General features: G+C 43.6%; 1 protein-coding gene across 4 annotated transcripts in view; it reads left to right on the forward strand.

Annotated features, from left to right (window-relative positions):
- The first annotated feature begins 146 nt into the window (after nucleotides 1-146).
- The window catches only part of IFT140 (intraflagellar transport 140), a 244,046-nt gene continuing 228,713 nt past the window's right edge, over nucleotides 147-15,479 (forward strand). For 3 of the 4 annotated variants that reach the window (XM_030545678.1, XM_030545680.1, XM_030545679.1), the window contains exons 1-3: nucleotides 147-373; nucleotides 7,740-7,920; nucleotides 12,336-12,557. In XM_030545678.1, coding sequence (XP_030401538.1) covers nucleotides 7,774-7,920; nucleotides 12,336-12,557 — 369 coding nt within the window. In that variant the 5' untranslated portion in view covers nucleotides 147-373; nucleotides 7,740-7,773. Of the gene's footprint in view, nucleotides 374-7,739; nucleotides 7,921-12,335; nucleotides 12,558-15,479 lie in introns of those variants that run through there. The other variant, XM_030545681.1, reaches the window with a different exon arrangement.

Raw genomic sequence — 15,479 nt, forward strand, 5'->3', positions numbered from 1 at the left:
CCCTATAAAAGAGAGCTGGTGTGATCTCCTCTCACCAGGGAGAGTAGCCAAGGGCAGTAGCCAGGGGCAGGCGGCGCACGCTGCTGGGACTTGGTGGGCACGCGGAGCAGCCCCTCCTCTCACCTTCTCATGTAAAGGGCCAGCCCTATTCCTGCAGTTGTGAGTCCGTTCTTCGGCGTTTGGTTTCGGCGGTTTCCGTGACCATTCGGCTTCCCCGGCGGGCGGGTTCGGCGGTTTCCGTGGCATAGGCTCTGCCGTTGTCAGGGGTAACGCTAAGCATCTCGGTGCGAGTGGAGGTCTGGAGGCCGCCACGCAGGCCTCTGCGGGTCCTTGTCCCCACGCACTGGGCCATCTGCGCTGTTGCTAGCGGCGGGTAAGAGTGCGTGGAACTGCGGGGTGCGGACAGAGGGGTCCTGGGCCGCAGGCCTCAGAGAACGGCCGGGTGTGCGGTTGCTTTGCCCCCACCTCTCCGGGCCCGTCCGGCCTGGTGCGGGGGGTCGGGCTCGTCCTGCGGGCGTCTGGTCTGTTCGGGAGGGGTGGGAGCTCGGGGTCTGGTTATGGGCCCAATTTAGCCTTCCGAACCTGTGTGTGCGCGGGGGGTCTCTTGGCCTCCAGTCCGGCGAAATGTGGGAAAACTGACGTAATTTGCTACCAGTAGCAGTTTGTTACACTACATACTGCCTGCGTTACGGCGCTCTCCGAGTCTGTAAGCACCGACCGAATGCGTTTTCACCCAGCTTCTTACCCTCTGGAATTTAATGTCAACGTAATAAACATACACCTGAAATTTTTGGAGAGTCTCCTCGGGTTGTAAGAGGAACGCACAAACCACCAACGTAATGAGTATGAGCTACACATTGGAGAAGGGGGCTATTGAAAGAGTTTAAGAAACTTGCAGTTAAGGGTCAGATCTTTTATTGTAGTGGAAGGGAGTGATCTTGAAGATGCCTGTTGTAGAATCAAATCTTATGCTTAATCATGATTAGAAAAAGGGATTTTTTTTAATATTATTTTTCCTGTTTGTAAAATATTCTATTTTTCTGTTTAACAGGCCTTTTGATTTGTTTACTGATGTACTGCTTCTTTGTTGCTGTACATTTTAATAAATAATTTGAACACAAAAATGTGAACTAATAAACGGGGGGGGGGGTTGGGGAGGGGGAGAGGGAGAGAAATTGGCCAGTGTCTTTTGGTAAAGATGAATGAATTCTGCCCACATGGAGTTCATTGTTGGTTCAGGGTCTGAATTAGACTTTTACAGTCCTTTTCACTTTAAAGTTTACTACTTTAGATTCTTAAATGGGTAAGAGCATTTTTTAAAACTGAATTTATATGGACAATGTCCTGTGAAACCTGGCTTTGAAAACTGCAGATAAAGGGCACAGATTTAAGAGTAGCAGCTGTGTTAGTCTGTATCAGCAAAAAGAACAGGAGTACTTATGGCACCTTAGAGACTAACAAATTTATTTGAGCATGAGCTTTCGTGGGCTACAGCCTACTTAATCGGATGCACAGAATGGAACACACAGTAAGAGGATAGTATCAGAGGGGTAGCCATGTTAATCTGGATCTGTAAAAGCAGCAGAGTCCTGTGGCACCTTATAGACTAACAGATATTTTGGATTATGAGCTTTTGTGGGTGAATACCCACTTCGTCAGATGCATGAGAAGATATTTATACATACAGAGAACATGAAAGGTGGAAGTACCCATACCAACTATAAGAGGCTAATTAAGAGAAGCTATTATCAGCAGGGGAGAAAAACTTTTGAAGTGATAATCAAGATGGCCCATTTTGGACAGTTGACACGAAGGTGTGAGGATACTTTAACACAGGGAAATAGATTCAATTAATGTAATGACCTAGCCATTCCCAGTCTCTGTTCAAACCTAAGTTAATGGTATCTAGTTTGCATATTAATTCAAGTTCAGCAGCTTCTCGTTGGAGTCTGTTGAAGCTTTTCTGTTGCAAAATTGCCACCTTAACATCTGTCACTGAGTGATTAGAGAGATTGAAGTATTCTCCCACTGAGTTTTGAATGTTAGGTTTCCTGATGTCAGATTTGTGTCTGTTTTATTCTTTTACATAGAGACTGTCCGGTTTGGCCAGTGTAGATGGCAGAGGGGCATTGCTGGCACATGATGGCATATATCACATTGGTAGATGTGCAGGTGAATGAGCCCCTGATGGCGTGGCTGATGTGATTAGGTCCTATGATGGTGTCACTTGAATAGATATGTGGACAGAACTGGCATCGGCTTTGTTGCAAGGATAGGTTCCTGGGTTAGTGTTTTTGTTAGTCTCTAAGGTGCTATGAGTACTCCTGTTCTTTTTGTTTGTTTGTTTATTGTTTGTTTATTGTATTTGCTGCTGGATTCACTGACAGGTATGTAACTAAGCAAGAGGGGAAACCTTTGAGGAAGTTGATGTGGAATCTGGGGTAGCTCAGCTGATAGTATCACGCATGGAATATAAACATCTTTAGGAGTTGTAGAGATCAGGACAGAAGAACTGTAATCATAATTTGTTTGCCTGAATCTAAATGGTGCAGCTGTGGAAGAGGACTATTCAAATGGTGTGCTGGTTTGTTTTTGTGCATTGCAACAACCTTACCCTTAAACTTGCTAATCTGGATCTCAAAAAAAATAAATAAATAAATAAAATAAAATTCTCCCTCTCTCTTAAGAAGTTTGATTTTTAATTTGAAAGACATGTTACTATTTAAAGTTCCAAAACAAAACCCTACCAAAATAAAACATTCCACTGCACACACAATTATCTCTTGGATGTGAGAGAGAACAAACCTCATGTGAAAAATGTTACTCACATTGCTTAACGAACTACTAGTAGGCATTCAGATTCTAACGATTAAGGGTGTTGAAAGAGCATATATACGCTTATGGACGGCTGTGCCTGAATGGAGACCCATTGAGAGCCAAAGTCCCAAAAGAGTACTTCAACTCCAAGTTCTTGAAACATGTTTGGGGCACCTTGGTGGTATTTCAGAAGTATCCCTTGTATATTTGGGGTTGATCCTTAGGCCAGAGCTCTGAAGGCAACAATTAAAATACTATTTTGCTGCTAGTCACTTAAAACATATTTAAGAAAATGCATTGGAGCTAGTGTAGCCTGGGTTTGGGAGATTATTTCCTTAATAAAGACTGGTATATTTGTAGATGTTGTATTTTATGATGGATTTAATCACCCATGTAACTGAAGTCTCTAACTTTCCAAGGAGAGGCTCTCCTGTTTGAGACTTTTTGTAAAAAAATAAGAAGTGCTGGAACTTACAGCAATGAAAGACAGTCTGGCCTTATGTCTGAAAACATTTCTTAGGTGTGGTAAGTTTGAAGGGTTAAACACTTCTGGATCTTCAGAGGCAAAGCTACAAAATCAGAAGTTTGATGCTTCAGTGGATGTGTGGCTATCTCATTTACCAGGTTACAGCAAGCACCACTGGTGTGGTTTTAGAGCTTTGACTCAGTACCGTGGTCTAGTTATTTAAATATATAAATAAGCTTATTATGGCAATTCCATGTAGGTATTCAGAGAGAAACTAGGAGTGTCCTCTGGTGGTGGTTGACTCTAAAACTACATAGTAATACTACCAAATCTGCAAGGATTTCACATTTATGTTTAACTAGATTTTAACTACAGTCTATGCCTTTTTGGAATAGATGTAGTATTTTTGTAGCCATGTCGGTCTCAGGATAGTAGAGAGACAAGGTGGGTGAGGTGATATCTTTTATTGGACCAACTTCTGTTGGTGAGAGATACAAGCTTTTGAGCTTTTCAGAGCTCTTCTTCAGGTCTGGGAAATGCATTTAGCTTTTACTCAGTGTCACAGCTAAAAACATCTACTAAAATAACTCAAAGAACATCCTACACCACAATTTACCCAGGAATTTAAGGATATCCTCAAATCCTTCCCCAAATAACTACAAGAGAATCTCTACAACCTCATCCCCACACTTACCCACCCCGGGGACTTCTACAAGCTTCCCAAGATATGCAAACAATGGAACCAGGTAGACCCATCATATCTGGCCATGGCACTCTTATTGAAGGACTACAGAGACTTCTAGAGACCATCCTCAAACCACTCAGCACGCAAAGGGCCAGCTTCCTCTCTGATACAACTGACTTTTCCAAAAACTCTGCAACATTAATGATCTCCCTCAGAACACAATCCTTGCCACCAAGCATGTCCTCTCCCTATACACAAACATACCTCACAATAATAGGGTCACGGCCTGCCTCAAATATCTACAAGACAATGGACAACCCTCTGATATCCAGCCCAAACACATCACCGAACTCATGTATTTAATCCTCCTGCATAACAATTTTACACTGAACAACAAAACACTTTGCCCATACCCTAGGAACAGCAGTGGGTACTAAATTGGCTTTCTAAAATGCTAACCTCTTCATAGGCCACCTTGAAGAAGAATTCCTGGACAAATGCATCACGAAACCAATGATTTACCTGAGCTGTATTGATGACATTTTTATCCTCTGCACAGATGACCTAAACTCCCTCATATTTTCACTACAATTCCCCCTTACATCCATTAAACTTTCTCCACAACACAGCATTAGCATAAACTTCCTGTACACCATGATCAGCTTCAACAATGGCAGTCTACATACAGCAGTATACAAGAAACCCATGGATCAGCCCACCTACCTTCAAAGACCCAGGAATCACCCCAAACACACCAATGAATCTGTTCTCTACAGCCATGCACTCAGATACCACAGAACATAATCCGAGGAGAAAGTCAGGGATGTATACCTTAACACAGTTAGGCCTGGTCCATGCTAGGAATTTACGTTGGTATAGTTACATCTCTCAGGGATGTGAAAAATCTACATCACTGAGAGGTGTTCCTCTACCAACCTAACTCTTGGGGTAGACAATGCTACAAAAGTCTTTTGTTGACCTAGCTACTGCCTCTTGGGATTCCCATTGGTGTAGGTAAGCCACCTCCCCTTCTGTTGATGTAGGTAGTGTCTACGCTGTAGCATTTTTATTGTAGACATACCCTATATGAGGCCTTTACCAAACAAGGATGATCCACCAGAGAAGTGGATTGCATCATGGTACAGGCCACCCAAATACTCTGACTGCACACCCCTAGCTGTCACCTTTCTCCCCACACTGAAACCCATATGGGCAGCGCCAACCTTAGGGGTGGGCTGTGTGGATGTCATGGTCAGGAGGGCGCTGTGTGGCAGCACAGAGGTGAACGCTGGCAGGGGAGTGCCCAGATTTCTCCCTGCTTCCTCCCAGCAGAGGAACGGGGATGGGGGGGGCGGGGGCAGGGGCAAGCAGCAAAAGTGCTGCAACTAGGGGTTCCGGGGGTGCTGCTGCACCCCCTGGCTTGAAGTGGTTTCCATTATATACAGGGTTTACAGTTTTGTTCAATGGCTCTCTGCACCCCCCACTATACAAATTCTTCCCCCACACAAAGTTCCTCTGTACCCCGCTGGGGGTTGTGAGGGTGTGTGGAGGAGAAAGAGCATGGCTCCCTACATCCAGGTCCTTTGCTCACCTGTGCTGTGTTAAGAGCTGCTGCTCTCCCTTACACAACCCAGGTGGGGAAAGTGACCTGGATGCAGGGAGTGCTGGATATTGCTGCTTGCTCCCTCCCTCCCAGGGAGGAGGGGCGATGGAGGAGCAGCATTGGAGGTGTATGCAAACAGCAATGCCAGCCGCTCCATGCATCCAGGTCACTTTCCCCATGTGGGTGCAGGAGGGGATGCAGGGGTTAGGGGCGATGTTGGAACAGTGCAGGGGTTAGTTAAGAAAGGTGCAGGAGGGGTTGGAGAGAAGGGAGTACAGGGTTTAGGGATCAGGAGGATTAGGGGAGAAGGGGCACAGAAGGGGTGTACATGGGTTAGGGAAGAAGGGGCTGCAGAAGCGGGTTGGGGAGAAGGGGGCACAGGAGGGTTTAGGGGAGGAGGGGTTGGTGGTAGTTGTTGTGTATTTTACAAATAATTTCAGGCATACATCTCAGATTAGATGCCTGAAATCACATTGAATTTTGTCAGTGACTACCATCTCTCAGCTTCTCTGCCCTAGCACAAGATGGGTACATCTCCTCCTCTATCTGCCTGGGTTCTTTCCTTTTAATTTTATTCTTGAGAGCATGCAGAAACCTATCAGCAAGAGCCAAAGATTTTATCCTGAAATCTTTACTCTGCAAGGAGTCCTTATTCATACACTTGTTGAACTCATGAAGGTTCCAGGATCTGTCCCCAGCTTCTGCTGTAGCTCAGGAGTTCAGAATTTTGGAGGAACAGTACATTTGTGTTGATTTGTCTGCAAACATTTTAGTGTTTTGCTGCTGCCATGAAGAATAAAGAATGATTTGGTGTTCTACCATACAGTCTTTGCATCCTGAAGTAAAATCACATATGCCAGACTCCTGTTGTCTTTATATATAGCATGTGTTGTGTGTGAGAGAGCGCATGTTTTCTTTCTGATTCTGAGACATTGCAGATGTATATTGCTGTTAAACCTAGAATGTATAGGTTTGCCCAGGAGGAATGTCACTACAAATTAATTCCTAATCAAGATAATTTCTTCAGAATAAGCACTAGAATCAAATTTTGCAATATTGATTAGCCTAATCAACTTATAATTGTTGTAAAGACTGCTTAATCGCAGACAATGTATGTCCAAGTCAAAATGTATACCCTTATGCCATGTCTTTTTAGTTTATTTTTATTATTGCTTTTTATGTTTTAACTAATAAAGTTGCGAAGTGCTTGCTAATTTAAACAATTATAACAACAAAAGCTTGGAGAAGCAAACACTGTATGTTCTGTATTCTGTTTGACTGGTTACTGTGAATATGTTTTTAAGCCTTAATCCCTTGAGACTCCAATTCCACAGCTATGGATATTGGAAATTCATGCAGTAGATGATGCAGTGTCCATCCTATTCTACTGTACACTCTCTTTCACACATTCCAGTAAAACTTCAGAGTTGTGAACACCGCAGGAATGGAGGTTGTTCGTAACACTGAAATGTTTGTGACTGTGGACTAAACATTGTGTTGTTCTTTCAAAATCTTACAACTGAACATTGACTTAATAGAGCTTTGAAACTTTACTATGCAGAAGAAAAATGTTGCTTTTAACTATCTTCATTTTAAATGAATCAAGGACAGAAACAGTTTCCTTACCTTGTCAATTTCCTTTTAAACTTTCAGTTTATATTTTAGTAGTTTACATTTAACACAGTACTGTACTATATGGGGGGGTGGGAGGAGTTTGTCTCTGCTGCCTATTTTGCTGTCTCTATGTGTATACAGAGAAATGGATGTTTATCAACAGAGTGATAAAAATCCAATTCTTCCAAGCCTGACTAAGCCTAACATGTTATAGCCTCTATTAGATTTAAAGCTAGTATACTGATTGTCATCTTGAGACATGAAGTAATGTTTAATCCATGGTATGTTGCTGTACATTTGTCAGGGAAATTCTGGATTCCTTCACTTTTCTTTGAAATAATCCAGTTCAGGCCACTGCTAGAGGCAAGATACTGGCTTGTGGACCATTGGACTATTTCAGTATGGAAATTTTGTGCTTTTAAAGGTTGTATCAAAACATCATTTTCACCCTTTTTATTTTCACCATAGCACAGTGAAGGAGACATGATTTTTTTTAATCTTGCCCAGTTCTTAATTTAATCAGTTAGAAATATTTTTTTTCTTTCCTTGCGCAGATCTGGACTCTACCTAGGACTGTGTAATGTCACTATGGCTGTGTATGTTGATCACAGAATAGAAGTCCCTGATTCAGTTGGGTCCCCTTCCCACATAACTTGGCACCCTCTTCATCCGCTTCTGGCTGTTGCTTCCGTTAGCCCAACATCTGGAGGCAGTGTGGATATCTATTTGGAACAGGTAAGCATCCAGCAACTTCTACTTTGGTCTTGATGTTACTTTGCTGTGATCTCTTGATTGCTGTTATATCTGTGGTGGAACAGAATTATGAAGTTTAGAAGGTTTTTTTTAAATACATATATTTTGTTGGCTAGTTTATATTCCTGGAATCCTTCTCTATCAAATTTGGTTGCTCATAATATTCAGTGATGTTGATGGCTAATCAAATTGTCCTAATTTAATTTTAGACTTTCCTGAAGTCAGCAGTGAGTTCCTCATGAATTAATTGTATCTAAACAACAGAAACACCACCTTGAGTTTTACAGACTACTGACTTTTTTTATTTTTCTTTGTGCTGATTGCCAGCATATCATTGATCTAGGGGCTACCTAGTGGTCATAGAATGAGAAATACAACTATACCTGCCAAATATACAGCAACATACCATGGATTAAACATTACTTCATGTCATAGAATATCAGGGTTGGAAGGGACCTCAGGAGGTCCTCTAGTACAACCCCCTGCTCAAAGCAGGACCGAGTCCCAACTAAATCATCTCCCCCAGGGCTTTGTCAAGCCTGACCTTAAAAACCTCTGAGGATGGAGATTCCACCACCTCCCTCGGTAACCCATTCCAGTGCTTCACCACCCTCCTAGTGAAAAAGTTTTTCCTAATATCCAACCTAAACCTCCCCCACTGCAACTTGATAGAATCATAGAATAATAATGTCCCAAGATGACAATCGGTATATTATGATTTAGTCTGTATTAGGTTTAAAGCTGTTAGGCTTGGAAGAATTGGATTTTTATCACTAAATGTTGGGGTTTTTTCCCCCTGTGTACACACAAATGAAGGAAAAAATATTTCCTTTGGCAATATTTGAAATTTATAATAGGCAAAGCAAGAAGAATGTAGCTTGAGAAGTCATTAGTTTGATTTAAGGGGAAAAAAATGACAGTGAAATGGATGCCTGCTTAGTTCTTGTGAACACCAAGCCAAAATTTATCTTGGGATATTTCAGGGTTGCCCAGAGGATTCAGGGGGGCCTGGGGCAAAGCAATTTCAGGGGCCCCTTCCATAAAAAAAAAGTTGCGATACCATAAATACTATATTCTCGTGGGGGGCCCCTGTGGGGCTTGGGGCAAATTGCCCCACTTGCCCCCCCTCCCCAGGCAGTCCTGGGATATTCAGCCCCAAGGAAATATTTATTGAGGCTTCAGCTTGAATCTGTGTTCTCCGTATCAGAGAATGTAAAAAACAGAATAATTTCTCCACCTAGAGGGTGAGCCAGTTTGCTGGAGTCAGATTATTTTATCATATAGGATCTGTCCATGTTATGGTTATTGCCTACTACAGTTCTAGCATGATTTCCCTAGTGTGGACAGTGACGCCCCCCACAAGAACTGTTTATAGACTTCTCAAGCAGGGTGGATTTGATTTAAATCACTAGTCAGGAAGACTCACTTTAATCATAGATTACTACATAAAAGTGCATTTTTATTGGTTGTTATAACCTTAATACATATTCTTCACAACTCAGAGATAGATGTAGGTTTCATTTTTATAAGTGAGTTATTTTGAAAACTTTTCAGATTAGTTTTACAGCTATATCCAAAAATGAATGATTGGTTATTTCATTTACCAAAGGTAATTGAAGCAGATAGTTGATATCCCAGTGGCTTCATAAATATCTCCAATTCAACAGGTTAATCATTAATATTTGGTGGATTTTCTTGCCATGCTGTATTAGGAAGAGAACATCACGAGACAGACATTTAAATTGTTTTATTTAATTAAAACAAAGATGTTATGTATTCTGGATTTTTTTTTGTTCTTCAACAGCAAACATACACTATTTTAACAAAACAAGCATATGAATTTTTGAATTTAAAAATTCAAGATTTTTAAAATCAGGTTTGTTTTTGTTAAAATTGTTTTTCATTTAACTATTTTAGTTAAATATTAAAAAAAAACAAAAACCAAAAATTTAATTGACCATGTCGGCCATGTCAATATGAGAAACTTAAAATATTGGCTTCTGCAGCTAACTCGGTCGTCTTCAACTTCATTTTCCTGTTTGTTCATAACCTGGAAAAGAAAAACAAGCTTTCCTGCCTTTTTAGGTTCCAAAAGATTTCTCAGTTTGGAATGAATTAGTCCAAAGGAAAAAATTCTTTCTACACTGGCAGAAGAAGCTACTGCTGTTAAAAGTGAGATTATCACTTAAGTGACTTCTACCAGGTCACTGGTGTGACTTTCTTTAAAACATCATCAGCAAACAAATATGTTGTGAATGGTTCATCTGAAGTTTATTATAGTTGGCATTATGGAGGGATGATTGCTGGATGTCCATGTCATAGCCAACTCCTCTTCTTCAGCAGTTAAGGTTTGACCCTTGTACCAAGTATTGAGAATATTGAGCTGGAGATAGTTCTTGTCCCATTTGTTTTTTTAATGCTTGTAATTTAACTCTGTCAGTGCATACTTCTCTTTTTAAGATCTCACTCAGTTCCTTCCAAATTTCAACAGTGTCAGCAATGAAATAGCTATTTCCCTGCATTTTGTTCAAGGCTACAGAAATAGGCTTCAGGGTACTCAGCATGTGTTCAACATTTCTCTTAAGCCCAGTGTTGAGAACTTTGGCTGTCACGGTGCCATCTATTTTTTCACTATTTTGTTCACAAACTGGCGTCAGATTAGGCCAGTTCTTGATATAGTGCTCAAAACAGTCCACTACTGAGTTCCATCGCATGTCTTGTGGGAGAGTTAGCTTGGTTCCTCCCACCTTTTTTCAGAGCAGCTGCTGCAAAGTGGTTGTTGTTGAAATTGCAAAATACTTCCCTATTAGGCTTTATTTCTGGAACACTGAAGTCTTTGGCTAGGAGGTAGATCAAATGAGCACTGCAACCATATGTTATTAGCTTAGGACTCTCTTCTAAATAATTTCTTCTCATCTTGGATACATTAGCAGTATTGTCTGTGACCAAACTGCATACTAGACATTTGAATTTTTTCCCCCAGTTTGTTACAGTTTTTACTGTTACTTCTTGTAAGTATTCTGCTGTGTGTACATTTCCTGATTTATCAATTGTTTCTGTAAAGAAGACATTCCCTCCTTCTGTTATCTCACAGGCACATATAACAGGATCATTGTGGACTTTGCTCCACCCATCAAGACCTAGGTTAACAATTTTACCCTCTAGACCTTTTGCACGCTGCTCAGTTTCTCTTTCATACACTTTATCCAGCAATTTGCCTGCAGCATCTACTCTGTTGGGTGGACTGTATCCTGGTCTTAATGACTGAACCATGTTAACAAAGTGTGGGTTCTCAATTATATGGAAAGGAGAGTTTGTTGCATAAAGAAACCAGGCAATTTTTTCATCAATTACCTCTTATTTTGTAATCTGCTGGTTCTTACCACAAACTTATGTATGGTTGTTTCTGGATGATGGAGTTTGTTTTTTTTCTTTTTGCTAAAGGTGATATACTATGGCTATGTGACATACCTGATGTGACTGAAACACTATCATTGGCAGATAACTCGGAAAGCATAGAAAATGATGGTGATCTTGAAGGTGGATAGTCTTTAGACAAAATAAGTCAATGAAGTTATTTAAGTATCATTACCATACTACTCATTTAGTATTACTCATTGCATTCACTGACACTCAGTAATACTTTAAAGGTGAGCTTGTAAAAGGAAGATCTGCCAATTTCAGTTCTTTATTTTTTATCACAACCGCATCTAAAATAATAGTACCATAGAGTAACAACTATAATTTTTTGCTCAAACATGAGAATTCGAGAATAGTCCAGAAAGAAGACAGGCAGTCTTTTAAGCCCACTAAACCTCCTCTTTTGTCATATGACTGAGGTGTGTTAATGAACCACTTCACCTTGAACAGTCTCTGAGAATATGCGTTAACTACTTATGCTGAACAATCTGTTCCACCTTATATTTGGCTGTGACGCTCTGAGCACCTTTCCCAGACCCGAAGAAGAGCTCTGTGTAGCTTGAAAGCTTGTCTCTTTCAACAACAGAAGTTGGCCTGTAGAAAAATATTCCATCACTTACCTTGACTGTCAAAAGTGTCCTCTTGTACCTTCAGTCCTAGAAACCTTCTCAGTCCCCAGTACATGAATGTAAGTTTCTTTAGTGTCGGAGACTTTTAATACCAATATTGTGTGTGTTCATAAATAATTGTCCTATCACTTTTTTAAAACAAATATTTATACACGTGAAGTACTTGTGAGCAACACAGGAAAGAAAGATCTTGTGTGTCCCCACTTCAGATGTTACTGCAGTGTGGTCTATGCTTATCTTGTCTCTATGGCAGAAGATATCTTACTTGGTGGAGGGCAGATGTGTGTTGAATTGGAAGAGTGTTTATCCCAAATCGCTGTAATGAGGTTTGTTTGTTTCCATTTACAGGGAGAGCATGTGCCTGATTCACACAGTGAAAGGAGTTTTCGGGCCACATCCCTTAGCTGGCATCCATCCCGACTGATCCTTGCAGTGGGCTGGGAGACAGGGGAAGTGGTGGTGCTTAACAAACAGGACAAAGAGCACCACACAGTACCCCTCAACCATAATGCTGAAATTACTGTTCTAAAGTGGAGTACTAATGGTACCCGCCTTGTGTCTGGTGATAGGGTAAGTAGTGAAACTGACATGCCATCAGTGTGCTTTATGCTGTATAATGAATCCCGGAGATGGAGAATGAAAATTGGATTTTTAACGGTAATGGACTAATGGGGGAGGAGGGAATTTCAAGGAAAAGATGAGTCTAATTTCATCATAATAAGTATTCTTCTTTGAGTGATTGCTCATGTGCATTCCAATAGATGTGTGCGCACGCCGCATGCATGATCATCAGAAGTTTTTCCCCTAGCGGTACCTGTCAAGTCGGCTGTGGAGACCCTTGGAGTGACACCTTTTATGGCTGCCTGCTCAGTTCCTTCTTACTGCCAGTGATGGTCATGGGAACAGCGCAGTCTCTTGCATTCACAAGTGCCTACCTAGTGGTTCCCTTTTTCTTTGTTGTACATAGTAGTTTGGTCTTACTTTGGTGGGTTCCCCCCCGCCCTAGTTTCACCAGGAACTGGGGCATGCCTTGGTCGCAGGAGTTTAAGATGTGCGAGAGCTGTGTGAAACCTATGCCCACAGACGATCTGCACGCTGCCTATCTCAAGTGTTCAGGAGAGGGCCATCAGACAGATAAGTATCCAATTTACAGGAGTTTTAGACCCAGGACTGAGAGAGAGAGTGGGGCTATCATTTGAAGCTCCTCCTGATGGAGTTGGCCCTCCACCCACAGCCAGCACCGAAAGTGGCACCGGCATCATCGGTGCGCAGTGCCCGGGCCTCGATGCGGGATGTCCCGGCACTGAGGAAGGACTCCTCCAAGGAGCACTGGCGCCACTCCCCGACTCATAAGGCCAGTGCCACCAGGCAGCACTGCTCACAGTCCCTGGTGCTGCATAAGAAAGAAGGTGGACAAGGCTCATTCCTCCATCAAGAAGCCATGAGGGGACTCCAGCGGGATGCATCCTCTGGTGGGACACCCACGGTGTGGTCCTCAAGACCCAGCACTCCTGACTCTGGCCCCAACAGGAGGTCCATCGAGTCCAGTGCTGGTGGTCTCCTCGACTTGGGAGGATTTAGAGGAAGAGCTCAACCTTCCCTCCATGCTGGATACCTGCAAGGTCCCAGCACAGGCCCTGGCATCACAAGCCCCGGCAATGTCCGTGGCACCAGCTGCAGCGTCTATCCTGGCACCTCATGTAGCTCCGGCACCCTGAAGGCAGCACTGCATCTGGTTCATCATTGTAGCAAGCCTGTGATTTTTATAGCGCTGCTCACCATCTTCCTGGTACTGCTCCCCAGCACCGTCGGGCTCCACCCCCTGTGGTTGGGCACAGACTACTCATCCAGGTCAGACTCTGAGTCTTCTGTCTTTCTATGCAGCCACTATCACTCCTGGCACCACAGATCAGTGGAATCATTGGCACTGGCAGTTGCCTGGCAGCCCCAGTGGCAGGGCATAGTCCAATGGCCTTTTGGACCCCTTGGACCTTCCATCAGGGTCAGGGCTTCGGGCAGGCATTGATGACATCTGCATCCTGTGCCCTCCGCCTACCCCCCCAGCAACGTTGTTGGCTTGCCACACTCCCCAGGGCTCCTGAGGACCCCACAAAAGACAGGGACTCTGGGCTGTCACGCTGAGGTGCAGCACTGGAAACAGTGCCATCAGTGACACTAGAGCCACCTCCAGTCACGGGAGGCTCTGAGGTACCTGACCCAGCTTCCAGAGAGCCAGGGAGACAGGAAGACCCTGTCCTATGAGTCTCCCCCTCACCAAATGAGGCGGTGGCAGGCACCACAGCCACCCTACCATCAATGGACACCAGGCAGAAGAGATGATGGAGGAGTCTGACCCAATGGTGGACATCCTTGCCCCGGAGGTTCCTTCTAGATCGCCATACATGATTGTTCCAGATCACATAAGATTGCTGGGTCCACAGCACAGTAGGGGTGGGATATTCTATTCCCTCCCACCCTCCTTCCCCATCGCTCTTCAGGGACCCTTCTCATGAACAGCTCCTCTTGCAGGAGGTGCAATCACCTCTCTCTCTGGGGCAACAGGAGATTCCTCAGGAGTTCAGGGGCAAGGGGTTCTACTCCTGCTATTTCCTCTGGATCTGTGAGACCTCAACACATTCATAGGGAGAGTGAAGTTGCACATGATCTCTCTGGCTACCATCATTCCTTCCCTGGATCCAGGGGACTGGTATGCCACCCTTGAATTGAGAGATGCCCACAGACTATTCCTGAGATTTGTGGTCAGTGGCCAGCACTGTCCATTTAGGGTGCTCCCATTTGGGCTCTCGGCGGCCCCCGGGTTATTCATCAAGTGTATGGTGGTTGTGGCAGCCTTCCTCCAGAAATGTCAGGTGCAAGTAATCCCGTACCTAGATGATTGGCTCATCAACGCCAAGTTGCAAGCACGGGCCACAGAGCATGTCTCTCTGGCGCAGGCCACATTCTGCAGACTCGAACTCGTATTGAATGTGCCCAAATCCACACTGGCTCCGACGCAGAGAATAGAATTCATAGGGCTGTCTTGGACTCTATGCAGGCCAAAGCATTCCTGCCTGAGGTGTGCTTCCAAGCACTCATGGACACTACTGAAATTCTTAGCCGATTTCCCACAACCATGGCTGGAAATTGCATGAAACTATCTGGGCATATGGTGGCCTGCACATACGTGGTCCAGCGTGCTAGATTATGCCTTCGGCCCCTCCAGGCATGGTTGGTGTAGGTGCACAGGCTGGGCAGGGACCTGCTTGATGCAATAGTTACCCTCCACCCTTGCATCCTCGAGTCTCTCCACTGGTGGCTGCAACCACAAGTTGTGTGGGAGTACCCTCTGCCAAACCCCAACATATGCTATCCCGAATCACGGCTGCCTCGGTGCTTGAGTGGGGAGGGCACATGGGCAATATCAGAGCCCAAGGCCTATGGTCCCACACAGAACTATCGCTGCATATCAACATAAGGGAGCTGAGGGCGGTT

Source organism: Gopherus evgoodei, unplaced genomic scaffold, assembly GCF_007399415.2.
Source record: "Gopherus evgoodei ecotype Sinaloan lineage unplaced genomic scaffold, rGopEvg1_v1.p scaffold_38_arrow_ctg1, whole genome shotgun sequence".
Classification (NCBI taxonomy): domain Eukaryota; kingdom Metazoa; phylum Chordata; order Testudines; family Testudinidae; genus Gopherus; species Gopherus evgoodei.